The sequence below is a fragment of the Tyto alba genome, unplaced genomic scaffold, assembly GCF_018691265.1.
Source record: "Tyto alba isolate M040663 unplaced genomic scaffold, T.alba_DEE_v4.0 Super-Scaffold_13, whole genome shotgun sequence".
In the NCBI taxonomy this organism is placed as follows: Eukaryota; Metazoa; Chordata; class Aves; order Strigiformes; family Tytonidae; genus Tyto; species Tyto alba.
The window spans coordinates 18113777-18131179 of record NW_024881275.1 but is presented as its reverse complement, the minus strand read 5'-3'; the positions used below and the strand labels follow the sequence as shown (position 1 = coordinate 18131179).

Genomic DNA, 17403 nt, shown 5'->3' with positions numbered 1-17403 from the left:
GACCCATCAAGTGGTTAAACCAACTGAGTGGCATAGAGACACTGAACAGAGACACAGACACATTATGTTTGCTGTGCAACTCTTGGATCCCTCACAACTTTCCCTAATGATATCAGTGATTTTCAGAGGCAGAAAAAAATAATAACATTAGGTGCAATAAGTGTTTTAAACTTTGTAAACTGGGAGTTTCAGCTTGTAATTAAAGCTAGATAAATCAAGAGATGTGGGTCAAAAAGCCAGTACCTCAGCTACCTCTCAGAGAGGATTTGAATATCAAGAGGGTACTAAAAACAGAAAAAGAGTTTGAGATTTAACTCTAAAAGGAAAATCTGCAAAAATTACGTACCTAAAGCAACCTTATTTGTGAATATGTAAAATGGTCTAGATTCTTCATCCAAGACTGGCTCTCTCCTGGAGGGTTAATTTCCTCAGACTTCACATTTTTGCCTGCAAGGATAAAGTCCTACTTCCCTTCAGCAAACCCTACTTAGCACATAAGCCAGGAAAAGTTGTATTTTCAGACTTCTTCATTCAGTATTCAAATCAAGACCCCTCACATCTTTAATCTTTGGATTAAAAAAAAAGGAAAAAACACACATGAAAAAGTACCAATGTACTTCAAACAGAAGGAAACAGAAGTAATAATATGACATGAAATTGGTAGAGCAAGACTAGTGCTAAGACACAACAACTTCAAAAGACTTTTCCCTAATTGAAGTTGCTGCAGGTTTTCATCTTGACACGTATTTTAACTGATAGGCAGCTAGCTTGAAAGCAACCGGAAAGGAACTGTATGACAAACATCAGAAACAGCATTCAGGCTTCCCCAATCCTAGTATTTAGAGGTCCACTTCGTGCAAAAGGTGTCGCTGTGCTCTGTCTCTCTCTGAGAAATTTGTGGGCACAGAGTTGCAGTAAAAATATGCACCAGTCTACTAAAGCTTACATGTAAAAGTCATAGCTGACTGGCTCTTTTATCTTGCAGAAGAATATATAGCAAGATCCAACGGTGGAAAGATGAAGTTAGGCAGATTTTAATTAGAGATTAGAGATAAGGCACACATTTGTATTAACCATAAAAAATACCCCAAAAAATTACCTGTCATTTGAAGCCACCTGATCCCTGTTTCAAAAGCTCTTTTACATTTTGAAGAAAAATTATGATTTGTATTACAGAGGAAGTTACACAAGATAAGCATGGTACTCATTTATAACCTTAAAAGAAGCTATTTTGCATATAGGAACAGAAATGTTTCAGATGCTTTTAAATATTCTCAAAATGTAAATGATAAAGGTTGGAAAGAAGGTAAAAGGGTAGGAAGAAACTAATTTTTAAAAATCCTCAAGAAGTAGTATCTAAAAATTGTAAACAATTAAAATACCTACCTACCAAAGATGGATGAGGTCAAGATTAAACAAATTCAGTTGTACTGTAGCTGGCTATTAAAATAAATCTCAGTAGGTATAAAACTGGGTCTTTACTACATCTTTCATTATTTGCATTGTCTTTGCCACTGTCTGTTATGGCATGATGACATAATGCAAGTTGGTTCACAATTCATTATGACAATGCCCATAGGTACAACACAGTCTTTGTGACCTCTATTTGTCACTGGAAGAATGACTAGTGGTTCAGACACTAACAAGGAACTGAAAGGCTCCTTTTGTTCAAGCTGTATTCCTTCTTCTGCACTTCTTCAGATATTAGAAAGAATTCTTCCCCCACAGCAACAGCACACACACAGAGTATGCCAATTCTCTTCTTTTTTGGTCATAACCACCATAGGATGAATGTGTTTCAGACTATTTCTGTATATTTGCCAGTGTTTAGCAGAGGGAATTTAGCATATTCACATTACATATACTCCCCTTAGCAAGAAGGCCAGTTTCTGAGAAAACTACTTTCAGAATTTTTCCCATATGGCTTCAAACAGCCAGTCAAGATACAGAATTGACAGTTCTGTCAAGAATTTTAGATACATAATTTCACTAGTTGCATTCCCACGCATCATTATATTAAGTAATGCTGTCTAAAAGCTATAAAAAACTTCTTCTGCTTGGCAACATAGGACTCTCATCTTTTTTTATTGTATGTATTTTAAAGATCCTCTGAAGAGTTTTCCAAAACGAGCAAGCTATGAAGCATTTAGCTTGACCTGCCTTTAAAACAAATAAAATTTATACAGAGTACCAAAAAACATACAGAGGATGTAATATAGGGGGAGCAGAAGGGGAGAAAAGCAACAGAATTGATGAAAAAATTGCCATGAGAATTCAGCATTAACCCTACTAAAGAGCTAGCTCTTTTTCACAAAGAGGAAAAAACGTATTTTAATATGCTTGATATGTGTCCTGATTTCTAAACTGATACAGTACCAAGCAAAGACTTTAAAACTGGATCAGACTGCTATCAAACTATTATCATTCTAGAGGCCAAATTAAGAATGCATTCAAAGAAAAAACTGATACAGTTATCATTCTACTTGATTAGGACTGTATTGTACAGCAGAAATAATATAATGAAGGGACTGCCATATGAGTAAAGATTCAAAGAACCAATTAATGTAACAGGAGAATATACATAACTAACAACCCTGGGTAGCTGAAGGCTGCCTATAGTTCAGTGAAGAAAAATTAACACGAGTGTGAAAATAAATACTATTAAACAGTACAGCTTTAACTCTACAGTTTTTATTAATTTCTCAAGACAATAGCATCCTACCAACTAAGCAGACTGCACCAAAAAAAATTTCAAAAACCTATGTTCAAAAAAGAACATTTTTTTTCTCTAAGAATTAGAAGTAGTGTTCAATATGCCACAGAAAACTTCACCTAATCAGTATGCTGGAAAATATGTGTTCTGTTGCTCTAACAAACTCAGTTTGGCTTGTCACCCTAATGAAGCTATCAGCCAGCGCATTACCACCTACATCTTTTGCACAGAACTGACAGACCCAGAACCCAGAATACTAGTTTTTACCAAGCTGTAATTTGCAGGTGGGAAGAGAATAACACATCAATACAAGCAAAATATCTGTAAGAAATTACTTCTCATAATAACTAGTGGTCTGGAGTCCAAATCCGATCACTGCTACAAGCCAAAAGATGCAGTGGCTTACTCTCTCAAAAACAGCAATGAGCCAAATTAATTAGTAATATTAGGAAATAATAATCCTGGACAGTCAGCTACCTACTAGTTTTGGTTATAAACTGAACAATCCTCCGTTCTTACTTCAATTTGCTGAAAGGTTCCAATTTTTGCGTGATGTGAAAACCGTATCTCTAAATAAAAAGAAATGTCAACCATTTTATGTTGTCTTAAAACAGAAATGAAAGATTAGTGCCTGGTCCTTCTGTGTACGCTACAGAAAATAGACTTAGTGGTAACATTTCAGTACTTCCAAATACATAACTTCTAAATACCAGATGCCAGGAGAGACTCGGAATTATTTTGCCACTTGGACTTTAGTAGAACACTTTAAAACAAAGATAAAACTCCAATTAGAACTGTCTTAGTTACACTGCAAACTGTATCTTGTGCACAGTTTCCTTGAATGACTTCCCATGCTGGAACCGAACTATCAGGATCTTAATAATACTAATCATGACCCTGATTCTGCACTGAGCCAGATGAGGAATCCAATGCATACACCCCCTAAAGTCATTATAAAGAAAGTTCAGAGTTGGTAAGTGTACAGAAAAGCACATGGCAAGCGAAAGCATATATTCACATATATTCTGAATTCTAATCAATATGTAGTCCTGCACACCACCTGAATAGTTCAGTAAAAGCCCCTACCAAATATGCAGTGACAACAAAAGCCCCATATATATTTTTAAAAGAGTATGAAAGAAAATAATCTGTATTCATAGAATGATACAATGGTTTGGGTTGGAAGGGACCTTTGAAGACCCCCTAGTCCAACCCTTGTGCCATAGCCAGGGACATCTTTTACTAGTTCACGTTGTTCAAAGCCCCATCTAACCTGACTTTGAACACTTCCAGGGAGGGGGTATCCACAGCTCCTCCGGAAAATCTGCTCCAGTGTCTCATCATCCTCATTGTAAAAAAACGTCTTCCTTCTATCTACCCTAAACCTCCCTTCCTTCAGTTTAAAACTGTTGTTCTTTGTCCTGTCACTACAGGCCCTGGTAAAACATCTCTCTCCATCTTTCTTATAAGCCTGTTAAGTATTGAAAAACTACAATAAGGTTTTTCTGGAGCCTTCTCTTCTGCAGGCTGAACCAGCCCAACTCTCTTGGCCTTCCTTCATAGCAGAGGTGTTCCAGCCCTTGCACCATTCTCATGGCCCTCCTCTAGATCTGCTCCAACAGCTCCATGTCCTTCTGGCATTGGGGACCCCAGAGCTGGATGCAGTACTCCAGGTGGGGTATCACAAGAACAGAGTAGAGGAGGAATATCACCTGCCTCAACCTGCTGTCCACCCTCCTTTTCAAAAAACCCAGGACACAGTTGGCTTTCTGGGCTGCAAGTGCACATTACCAGCTCACGCCCAGTTTTTCGTCTACCATTATCCCCAAGTCCTTCTCTGCAGGTCTGAATCCATTCATCCCCAAGTCTGTATTGATTGAAGATTGCCAATCTGAAGATTGCCCTGAGCCAGGAGCAAGACCTTGGACTTGGCCTCGCTGAACTTCATGAGGTTCACAGGGGCCCACTCTCCAAGGTTGTAGGGTCCCTCTGGGCGACATCCCTTCCCTCTATCAAATCAACTGCACCACTCAGCTTGGTGTCATCCACAAACTTGCTGAGGGTGCACTCACTACCCCTGTATCATTGATGTAGACATTGATTAGTGCTGCTCCCAATCCAGACCCCTGAAGGAGACCTTGATTATAAAACCACCACATAAACTATTAATATTCCAGGCAAACTCATATCATACTCTATTCATATTAGTTTCTTGAAAAATATAACAGAAACATGTCAGAAATACACATAACATGAAGGATGACAAATAGGAAACTTCCGTGGAATGAGAATGAGAAATCGGAGACTATGTAGCTTAAAATAAAAACAAGACAGACTGCACTCTTCTTCAGTATTATTCATAATAAAAAAGGGGATATACATTAAAATCAAAAGATAATGAATATACTGTATTTTAAAAATGTCAATACATATCACTTTTCCCTCAAGTGCTAGAAAAATCAGGAATCAGGCAAGTACACAGACTGAAACCTCCAGGCTCATTAAGTAGGATATTTCACGAGTGATAAACAATCATCTTTGAGGGTATAAGACAGCTTCTAAGTCATGACATAAGGCAGAATTTTACATTGAACATGTTAGCTAGAGGATTCCACCCTGTACTTCCATCCAAAGTGCCAAATACAGGATACACAACAAACAGATTTTCCCATCCAGTACAGTAACTCCTGTATTTATGGAATCTGAATCACTAACAAGATTACAAGGTACTTTTTCTTATTATATACAAATTTATGTTACTTAATACTAAGATGCTGAAGGGACTGGAGCATCCATCCTATGAGGAAAAGCTGAGAGAGCTGTGACTGTTTGGTCTGGTGAAGAGAGGGCTCAGCGGGATCTCCTCAATGTATACAAATACCTGAAGGGAGAGTGCAAGGAGAACAGAGCCAGGTTCTTTTCAGTGGTGCCCAGTGACGGGACCAGAGGTTGTGGGCACAAACTGAAAACACAAAGTACTCTGCCTCAACACAGGAAAACACTTTTGCATTTCAAAGGTCACCAAGCACTGGCACCAGGCTGCCCAGGAAGGTGGTGGAGTCGAGTCTACATCCTTTGAGATGTTCAAACGCTGTCTGGAAGCAGTCCTGGACAACTGACTCTAGTTGGCCCTCCTCGAGCAGAGAGTCTGGACCAGATGACCTCCAGAGGTCCCTTCCAACCTCAACCATTCTGTGATTATGCTGACAACAATTATGACAACAAAACGGTCATATTCTTTTTATGTACCTAATATTGCTTCTGGGAGTGAACAGCACAAATCATTCACTTACACATAGCCATGTAAAGAAATAACTACACAGAGGCCACATTTATAGGATCAACTTTTTTAAAAGTTATACCCATATATACGTGTTGCAGAGTATTAATAATTGGATGCACACCTCCTTTTACAAAGAAAGGAGTTAATATAATCTCTAAATCAACCTATAAACCTGAATTGTAAATCTAATCTAAAAAGCTAGCACTCTGGTCTAATTTTTTTTCAGGATTCTGATTTTTTAAACTTTAATTAGAGATGTTGATGAAGGTTTATAGCAAGCTACTATAACAGTGTAATACAACTAAGAGAATATTTTGCCCATCATCTCTCAAAGTATAGGAAGATAATACAACAAGTATGTGCTTGTTTACAAGTAATTTACACAATTACTTATAGAATGTAGAAGGAAATAATAAAGGGATCAGGCAGTAATAAAACATTACAAGGAGATTCATAAGATTATAAGGAGATGGAAAAGTCTTCTTTCATTATCCCGTGAAATTTTTACAATATTTTACCTCTTGTGCCGTGTGAGCAGAATAAATACTTTATTCAGCAGTTAGTTCTGTGAATTGAGGCTTTGGGTTAAGAAAAAATTCTCTTGAACTTTGAGTTTTTCACTCAACTGAAGTCTACAGGATTAACATGGTTTCAAAACAAACTGAGAAAGTAAATTCAAGTTCAAGCTCAAGTTACACTTTAGAGTCTGCACTCAAACTGATAATCAACTTGTCATCTAGGCTAGGAATAAAGGGGGTAAAATGATGCTTCAAGCATATGTAGAGGCACACACCTATATTTAAACCTGCTTTCATGCTAAATAACAAGCAAGTTGCACCATGGTATTTTGGGTTGCTCTTCTGCAAGCTTAATTTAACAGTTTAATGCTTGATATGGGGTGTAGTATACTAGCAAAATTACATGAGATTGTGGTGAAGTCACAAAGAATTTCCAAAACTGCAATATATACTAGAAGCACTGTATATTGCAGGGCTCACAAAACCGCATACAAGAAATAAAGCAATGTCATCCTCAGACTAGGTCACAGAAGGGACCACCAGTGTGTATGGTACAAGTTCCAAATAAAAAAGGATCAAAGGTGGGTTTATTAGTTTCTCATATGATGAAGACCCAGAAAAAAAAAAAAAAAAAGTATTAGTTCATTGTCTGTCTGAAGAAAATTCTCAAACAGCTGCTTTGTAGGGTATCTTTAGAATTGCCTTCCATTCTACACAAACATGCTCTATTCTGAAAAGTTAGCCCTATAACCTTCCACGATTTGACTTGGTTTTTCAAATTACTCACCTCCTTCAATGGACAGTCATACTTGCCTTTACACTCACTGTATTGATGATCATTTAAACTGTGGGACTTGCATGCTTGGCATTGGTAAATATAATCTCAAAGAGAAACACAAAATGTCTTGTTCCACTCAATTTTTTTTTGCATTCTCACATTATCAGTCATTGATTTGGTTAGGTTCATGAGCTACTACGATTTTGCCCATGAAAATTCTACAAGTTTTGTGTCTAAAATTACCTAATTTTACAAAGGATCAAGTTTAAATACTTCAGCAAAATCATGTGTGATGCAATTCTGAATATCTTGAGTCTGCTCCACAGACATATCTGGACTTCTAAAGATGTGCATTTTACATCTAAATAAAATCCTCAGTTTACTAAGGTGTAAACCTACTGGTATAAAATACATTGTTCTATTTCTGTCAGTGTATCCTGTGTACCTTATGTAACAAACTGAATCTTATCCCAACAAGATACACAGCAATGATAAAGAATAATTGAATCAGTGTTCCAGAATTCTTTTGAACCATTTGAGCCCGGCTGACTGAAATGTTCTGTATACATCTCCTAATGCAGCTGAAGGCTTATTATGAATCGACAGAAGGATGTTACTATATCTTCTCGTAGAGGTAGACTTTTATGCCTACAGACACAGTGAGACTTCCACAGCATGCACCAAAGTTTTAACTGGTAACAGACACGTATGAAGCAAGATTATGCCATCACAGAAAAGCTGCAATAAGTATCTCACAAAATGCAACATCCAACAAGCTTACAAAATTAAAGATGGCAGGAGCTCAGATATACATTCACTAAGCAGAGCGAACAGACAGACTGATGAGCTAAACCGCTACAAGTGTTCATGAGCACATTACACTCTTGCCTTACTGTAAAGCATGTTCACAAACATCTCCACATGGTATGTGGGTTGCATTACTTTACATGGCTAACAGTGCACATATAGTCAGGTTACAGCAGTTACAGCAGCTCAGCTAACACGTGACATCTCTAAGACAACGGAACTCCAATGCCCAAATCACATTTATCTACTACCTACTAAGTACCCTTTTTATTTTCCAGTGCCTTGGCTTATCACAAACTTTGTATCTTAGTTCAAACTCCTTGCTTTAAAACAAACCTACAGTTTTATTCTCTCAGAAAAAAACATTACCTTCTGAGGGGTCAAAACCCTCTGCCTGAACTTTTCAATCGTATCTTGACCTGCGGCTGCCCACACACTGGCAAATGCTTCAGCTTTGTCTTGATCCAGGTGAATGCTTTGCAGCTGTTGCTGTAATGAAGCAGGCTTCAAATTATGATAGACTGCCTGTTAAAAGAAAAAAAAATAACTGCTGTTGTACAATACTGCTCTACAAGTTGTGTCAGATATATTCTACCACAGATGGCCACCACATTCACACAAGATTTTTACTAGCAACTCTACCATAGGACTGCTCATCTTAACCCTCTGACTGAGAAGGTAGGAAAGTGTAACTATCTCAATTGTATCTCAAAATGCAGTATTAAATTACTCGTCAAGATAGACTAACTGAAAAAATGCACATACAAGCTAGATCTGAGTATATGTACGTGTTTTCAACGTACATAATACCAAAGCAGCTACCACTGAAAAAGAACAGGCTTTGAAGTCAATTGTGACCATGAAGAAAGGACAACCTTTCCAAATTCACGCTGTTTAAGCAAGCCTGAACTATGAGGTAATATTCTGAAAAGACAGTAACAGTTTTCCAAAAAAGATGAGTTAGGTACAACATCCCTATTAGCATCAATTTTTGTGATAAACACTCTATATTGTATGGTAGTCCACTTACAAAACAGGACTCCATCAGCACAACAGCAGGGAATTAAAAACAACACGTGGCAAAAGCCCTGCATCGGTCGTACTATCTATCATGTGTCCAAAGACCAAAGGGCTGTTAAAAAAGTTATGCTCTGATGAAACAAGATGCTACACCAAGAAGGGTAACTATTAGTGGGAACACAAAAGAGTCCTCATACAACATGTATGCCACCTAGGACTCTTGTTTGTGCAAATATTAATATATTGGGTTTGGGGTTTTTTTTTTTTAAATGCAAGAGAAGCAAATCCTAGAGGAGACTGAACTGCTTTTTCTGTTCATCTTCAATAATTTTCATAAAAATGAAGCCGTCTGATGAAATTAAGGCCAGGCAATGTAACAGGTACGTTTGATGCTTGGTTGAGATGAAAGTTCAAAATTCCAGTCTGGATGATACATCAGGTTTCATTTCACTTTTTCCACAGGGAGGACTGTTTGTTTTCTTTCTAATGCTGTGGAACGTGTTAACTAAGTGAACTAATCACAAACTGACATATAAGAAAGGACAAGATTCAAATTCCACAACAGACCATCAGTATCCATGCCCTCTGCACAGACTACACTTGAATGAAATGGACAGATAACATCGCTGCTGTGACAATTTATAAGAAAGTTACCATCTATACGAGGTAATACATTGGGTTCCCTTCTGAGTAGTGGTAGACTGTAGAATCAGAAAACCTTCTCTCTTTACAAGACATTTAGCTCTACACCATGCACTCACCTCCTCATTCAGATACTAGAGCTACATCAGGTGCACCTGTTCACATAAGTACAGGCGGCTTCTGTGTGCATTAAAGTTTTCCATAACTGACACTTCACGTAACTTAGGTAGTGCTCAATAATGCAATCTAGTATTTTCTTCACAGGAATTAAAACAAAACAAAACAAAACAATGCATGTCTGGCTTGCTTACAATGAATGAGGAAAGACTGTATCTCATAATTATCAACACTTCTCTTGGAGTAATGCAGAGTTTGCTTCCACCACCTATATTTACATTAGCTGAAAACTCACTCCAGAAATGTAATGAGTCCAATCCAAATCAGGAAGTCATGAAACCAAAAGCAGTAAAATCATGCTGCCGAAACATACATAATATAGTACAGATACATGTTTTCACTAATTCTTTTTAACTTGGATTCTATTTTTTTAAAATCTACAATCAGATAAAAGTATTATCAATTCATAATGATAAAAACAAAGTACCTGCTCCAAAATGAATGATATAGTTTCAAGAACTAGGTGAAGATCCTGCTTTTCCAACAAAAAAGCTATTTGAAGTTTTCCTTCTTCCTCTTCACTGAAGCTACTTTCAGCCTGAAGCACAAAAATGGTTAGTCCTGACATCCCACATACTGACCAAGAACATACTTGTCAAAACAAAAACTTCCTCTCCGTTTTTACAAACACAGTAGCTGTCCAGCTGTTTCTAAATAAAAATAACAATGTAAAGCTTTTTTTCCAACAGAAAAATACAATGCAATTCCTCTCACTGAAAATAAAAATTAAAAGCCAACAGTATCACTTGAGAAGTTACCAGGACTACTTGAAACACATCACAAAAAACTGCTTCCGCTTTGCACCTGAGACAGCAAAGAAACATTTTTCTTTAAACAGTCAGATCATCTCTGACAACTTTTTATTGATAAAAATAAGTATGAAGGGCATTACTTGAATCAGACCCAAAAGAAAACAGAAGGCAAAACTGCAGTCAAGTTAGTTACGTATGTTACTTCTACTCTGGATACTCTTCTGAAAACCAGCCATGCTGTTACAAAGGAAATAAAGGCCTAATGTATGCTTATTTTGAAAGTCAGATTTGAATCTATAGCCTACTGTATTACTGAAGATTACTGAGAATGTTCTGTACTTTTAAAATACAGCAGTTACATTTATTATACTACAGCAAATTAAACAGTAATTTAAATGGAGATATTGCCATCTTTTAAAACTTAATTACTAACAAATCTATGCTACCGACATCAAAACACCGCATTTAGACCACTTAGTATTCCAAAACTGCACAGCTACAGAAAAAGGCAATTCAGTTGTCAGCATAAACGAAATGAGGCAATTACACAAAAACTTCAGTGATCACAATGTTTGTAATAAGAGTGTCAAAATGGAAACATTATTTGAATCATTAGCTGTTAGGAGGAAATGCAGAGCTCTCGGTATCTGTTTTGTGAAGGCGAGTAAGTTTGTTTAAAGTTTCCAGCAATTTAACAAGCCCTGCAGTCAGATACTTTGAGAAGGCCAACTGAACAATTCATGAGATTGACTGAAAGCTAAATTTAAAAGATCACTCCAACCAATGTAAACGCTGATTAAAACTGTGAAGAGCTACTGAACTGCTACTGAGTAGTAAAAAAAAAACCCACAAAACCAAAAAAAAAGGTTGGTGACACTTTCCAGTTATGAATGAGTTAACATCCATGCAAACGATTGAGAAAACCCTTTGCAATAAGATCAGCATCCAAGCTAGTAATTTTGGTAGGAAAAAAACAGCAATTGAATGAAATATCAAAACAATCCTTGCAGTCTCAGAATTATGACCTTTAATACATCTGTATTTTCTATATGTCCTGCTCCTAACCTGTAATATTTTAATGTTTATTTTGTGTATATATATGTGCATAGAAAACAAAATTCTGTATTTCTTTTTAAATTTTTTCTAAACAAAAAACAAGGAAATAAACACAAACTGATACTTAAAGAAATTCAGCAAAATAGTTTCTGGTTTAACATTTATCTTAGCATTTCCCCTACAATATTTAGTGCCAAGGTTAGACTTGGTCTCCATTTGACTTCATGGCACTGTGCAATGAAACTGATTTTGTTCATTTATTTTTTTATTTATTCCACAATTAAAAAACAAGCCTCTGTAAAGACGACAAAATACTAACTAAAAGTTATGGACTTTATTTTTAACCTAAATTCCACAGAAGGCTTTAGTTGATGGATATACAGAAATGCCAAAAAAAAAAAAAAAATGCATTTAGTATCTCCCTAGTGGGGGCAAGAGTGGAGTTTGTGGAAAAATCCAAGAAGTTGCATCTCCTCGGAGAGCACTGCCGGAGCACTGCTGGTCCTCCCACCACTCACCTTCCACGGCTCGTTACTGACTCTTACCTCACTCCACCGAAATCAAAAATACTCTAAAAACAGACAGACAAGCCGGAATGGAAGCGACTGTCCCTTCGCAGCCCAGAGAGCTGCTCCTGTCCTCCCCCACAGCCGACCTGGAGGCAGCAGGAGGGCGGCGGCTGCTCCCGGCTGGGCCGCCCGCCCCGCCGCCGGGCCTCGGCAGCCCGCGGTGCCCCGGGGACACCGGCACCGCCTGTCGCTGGCCCAGGCCCGCCTGGTGCTGCAGCACCGCGGCCAAAAGCGCCGGCGGGACCCAGCTGGGCACCGGCTCTGCCCGCCCCGCCCCAGCGAAGCCCCCGCTGCCGCCACGCCGCGCACCGCCGCCAAGCCCACGGCGGCCCCGGCGGGTTCCCCCCCACCCCGCTCCCGGCCAACCTTCAGGTGCAGCTTCTGGAGAAGGCGGGAGAGGAGCCGCGGGAACCGGCCCGAGTCCACGGCGTTGAGCAGCGACACAGCCCTGCGGATGCTGAGCGAAAGGAAGAGGAGGCGGTCAGGGGGGACCCGGGTCCCGCCGCGCACCGGGCAAGACGGCGAGTCCCGGCCCGCGCCCGGCGGCGGCGGAAAGGCGGAAGCGGCATTGCCGCCGAAGCAGCCGGTACCTGTCAGTCTCCGGGACGACCGGCACCGCCATGGCTGCCGCTGCGGCCCCGCCCCTCGACGGCAGCCCGGCGAGGCCAAGCGCCGCCGATCCGCGCTGGACAGGCTGGCGGCCAGGACGCCGCGAGCTGAGGAGGGGGGGGGGGGGACGGGACACCCCTGAGGCCTGAGGGGGGGGGGGACGGGACACCCCTGAGGCCTGAGGGGGGGGGGGGACGGGACACCCCTGCGGCCTGAGGCGGGAGGGGGGGACGGGACAGCCCTGCGGCCTGAGGGGGGGGGGGGGGGGACGACACCCCTGAGGCCTGAGGGGGGGGGGGGGGACGGGACACCCCTGCGGCCTGAGGAAGTGGGAGACGGGACGCTCCGGACGCCTGTGGTGGAGCCAACTTCACGAGTGTGCAGCCGCCTCCTCACCCCACGCAGCCGTTGACAAGCTTTGTGGATGAAATCCTCGGATTTAAAAGCGCGGGGGGGGGGGGGGGTGGGGGGCGGTATTTACCCGCTCTGTCAAGTGCCGGCAACGCTCATACTGGACTCCCACCGCTGGAGCGAGGGTTTTGCGTGAAACTCCTCAGCCCTTCCAGCCCCCCACAGAGCCCTTTTGTTCCCGCGTGGTAGCGCGCAGCCGGCCCCGGCTCGTTGGCAGACCGCGAGTCTGTGATAAAGTTGCCCCGTCTGCCGCGTTACAGACAATGGTTCCATCCGTGGGGCCAGCAGCAGCCTCAGGCTGTGCTCCCGTCTGCCCCACGTAACCTGCCCCCCGGGTAACAACCCCAAATTCGCCCCGTCCCACCCCGCCTAATGTGAATTAATTGTTCATTCATTACCTTGAACGGATGTAATGTCTATGAGACCTATAGTCTCCCTTAGATTCGGCTGAAATTGAAAAACTGTGCTGAAAGACAATGGGACAAGCAAACGGAGGAGCAGGCAGAGCGATGGTGGAAATCTTCTTTTCCTAGGAAGCCAACTAAAAATTTTTAAAAACTGCAGGAGGCTTCTGAATGTGGCTGTAAAGTCTTAGAAGATGTGGCCCAAAGGGTTAGGTGTGTGGTAATGTAATAAATTATGATAGGCTCAAAAGGCAAGTGGTAAAAGGCTGGAAATTTTGGAGGTACTGTAAAGAAATGTTTTACAAACACGTATGCTGAAATCTTGCCTGTTTTGACATGAGGGGAACTTAGTCATTAACTTCAAAAGGGTCAGGGTTTCAGACAGGACATTTGAAAAGATAATGTTGTTTAAATAGACTCCGCCTTAAGAACCAACTTAATGAAAAAAGAGTGCCAAACCAGGCCATACTTCAACAGTTATTTTAAAGCAGAGAGTTCCTAGCTGAGACTTTAACAACATTTGTACTATACCTCCTACCAGAAGTTGGACCCACAGTCACTGTTATGAAAGACAGATACATGTTTCAAGCTATTGTTTTGGTGTGAAATATAATTACATTCAACTATTTAATCTGGTTTTCTGTACTACTATAAAACATGAAAAGACAATATTCTTGCGTGAAATTTATTTGGCTGGGAAAGAAGAATGATTGTTTAATTCCACACTGAAATAATGTAACTTCTTGTTCTAGGAAATCTCCCCTGAGACCAGCATTTTATAAAGTTCACTCGGTCAAAATGAGAAAGGGAGACTGGAAGTCTAGACAATTGCTTACTTATTTTAAAAAGTCCCAGCTGACACAGGTATTGGATGCACCACTCAGGTTTGCTGCCAATTCTCTGGTTTTATAATCATATAGACCTGAAGTGTTTTCTTTCACGCTTTGCTGGATCAAATGAATATTCAAAATGAAAAGTCAAAACAATGAACATTAAAAACTCGGCTGGATAGGATCCTGAGCAACCAGCTCCAGCTGGACCCGCTTCACACAGAGGTTTGTCTTGAGACCTCTGGAGGCTTCTTCCTACCAGTATGATTCTGTGTTCAAAGCTTCACTGAAGACAGGAAAGAGAGCAACTGATTGGAAATAATTAATAATGAAATTAACCTGCAAAGTGCTGCCAAGTGCACAATTAAACACATTTTTTCCTAATACCTTTTCTGTCCCTGAAAAAAATAATTATAAAAAGTTTTGATTTCTCATATATCCATTCATTTATTATTGTTTTGTACTTGCATCCATGATGCATTTTTCCAATGTGAAGAGATTTTTTCACTGAGCTACACAAGTTAATGTACTTTATCAGTTTTGTTAAATATTCATCTAGTTAAAACGTATTTTGAGTCAAATTTTTACCCATATTTTGACTCAAAATATGCCACTTAGACATGCAAATGGATGTTGTCTGGGATTTTGGATTTGCACATCCTACGGCAAAATCTTGGGCATCAGTGACAGACTTCAGAGCATTTAGCTGCTAATGAAAGGGGTCTTACTGCCTTACAATAGTCTTGAAAAGCTCGATGTTCCTTACTTTGCATTTCCAGAAATTGAACTATATATTCTGTTCTTTCATAAAGACAAAACAAGACTTTGTGTTATTCGATTATGGTTTGTTTTACTTTTCTCATCACCCAGCCCTTCAGCTAGACTTCATTTAGGCTCTGCTTTTTAAAATACTTATATGGTTATCAGGTGAAAATTATTATATAGAGCATGAAAAGGATGTAAAGTTATGAATTACAGAATACTTTCTACACAAGGATAGTTATGCACTGTAATAAATTTCATGAGGAAGTTGAGGACTGTCATTAGAGATTTTAAAGCACAAAGAGAAGTCTGTTATGAAAAATGGGTAGTAAATGTGTAGCAAGTGAGCAAAGCTGATCTAGCATGAAAGACTACAGGCTCTCAGGATCCTACAAGGACCTGTTTTCTCTGAGTGTATTATTTTCTCTTTTTTCTTGGCTTCTTTTGATTTACTTTTTATTCTGTAGCCTCTTACTTGCGATGCCATTCTGTCTACACTCAAGCCTTTCCTTCTTGTGTCATCTTCATCTCTGTTATTTTTCCTTCCTTCTGAAGGTACACAAAAAAGAACTTGTTGAACTCACTCAAGATCTGATTTGTACAACATCCTGACACTATTGACTAAATGATTGTCCTACAACTCAATGAAAATAAACCAATAATGTTTGACATAAATTTTCACTTCCTACATGCAAGTAGCTTAAACAATTTAAGTTAGCAAACTATAAATCTGTGTGGCAGGGTTTGAATTGTGCCTTTTGCCTAGTATTAAATGGCTCAACTTTAGAAGTCTTGTTGAAAAAATATTTCTTTTTTTGTAAAGAGTGTTCTAAGTGTTTCAGTGAAATTACATCTATCAGAAAAAAATACAACTCTCTTGCTGTCTGTGACTGCTATCATTCTGAAACAATCTGCCATTCTTTCTGTCATTATTTGCGTTCCACTGAATGAGTAATCTCATTAAAATCTATAGGACTACTCAGATTCTGCTTGGAAAGCGTAAGGGCAGGGGACTATGAATAAGGGCAGGGGCATCTTAGTTTATTGGCTCTGTATGCTGGTTTACTGTTTGCTATTTTTGTACTTACATATGAACAGTCACTAGTACATCTAGTCATGTGAAGGGAGTCAGATTATTTGGGTGACACAATGGAAATCAAGGCTGCATAGTCTGCTACTTTAATCAAAGGCATCTGTGAGTATACAGGAGATTCATCTGTGGACAATAGGCCTTCATTTATTTGATTATAACGCAAACAGATATGATCTTGTAAGGACCAGCATTCATACATTTGCTCCTGAGTGGAGGTGGAAGTAGGTCAGTATTTTCAGGGCCAGGTCAATGGAAAAGAGGTGCACTGCCCTCTACAAATGATAGGACAGGAAATCTTCTAATGGTCCATGCCATGATTACAAGTTAGGGTTAATGAAACGCAAGTATCATGTTCTGACTAATGTTCAAAGTTGCAGTTAGCTCAGACTTCATATATCTCTTTTCCAAATAGAATGGGATCAAACAAAGTAGTCCACTGAAACATGCATAATTTGTTTTAAAATGCCTTAAGATCATGAACAGTGTGTCAAAGGAGAAGCTACAATTAATACTGCTATCACTAGTTAAGAAACTCAACAGAGCTGCAGCAACTGTAATGCTTTTGGTGCAAACATTTATCCAAGGTATATTTAAATATTTATCCAGAAAGTATCAGTTTGTATTTCTTTAGTCAAACTCTTCTGGTTTTCCCACTGACGTGAGTCAAATCTGTATTCTACTCTGGTGTGGATGTATATAATGTTCAGTTGTGTTCATATAGGAGGTCTTAAATAGATCATGAAAATTGTCTGGAAGAGTGTTCAAAGTGTATATTTTTTTTTTTTTTTTTTTTTTTTTATTAATGCCCTTCTGTGTTTGTTTGAATCACAGAGGCTGGCAAATACTAATTGTAGAGTTCTTACCTTGACAGATGCTGGTACATACAAGTTTAAATTCAATAACAGTATGGACTTACTTTTCTCTAAATGATGCAGTGGGATTGAATGGCACCTCACCATATGCAGAAGTTCATTTTAAG

The 17403-nt window shown here is 39.5% G+C and overlaps 1 protein-coding gene across 1 annotated transcript in view; it reads right to left on the bottom strand.

Annotated features, from left to right (window-relative positions):
• COMMD10 (COMM domain containing 10) overlaps nucleotides 1-12989 on the bottom strand; it is a 114639-nt gene extending 101650 nt beyond the window's left edge. Inside the window, exons 1-4 of the mRNA XM_033000986.2 lie at nucleotides 12906-12989; nucleotides 12682-12772; nucleotides 10366-10476; nucleotides 8469-8624 (exon numbers count right to left, since the gene is read on the bottom strand). Coding sequence (XP_032856877.2) covers nucleotides 8469-8624; nucleotides 10366-10476; nucleotides 12682-12772; nucleotides 12906-12937 — 390 coding nt within the window. The 5' untranslated portion in view covers nucleotides 12938-12989. The remainder of the gene's footprint in view (nucleotides 1-8468; nucleotides 8625-10365; nucleotides 10477-12681; nucleotides 12773-12905) is intronic.
• Nucleotides 12990-17403: the final 4414 nt, after the last annotated feature.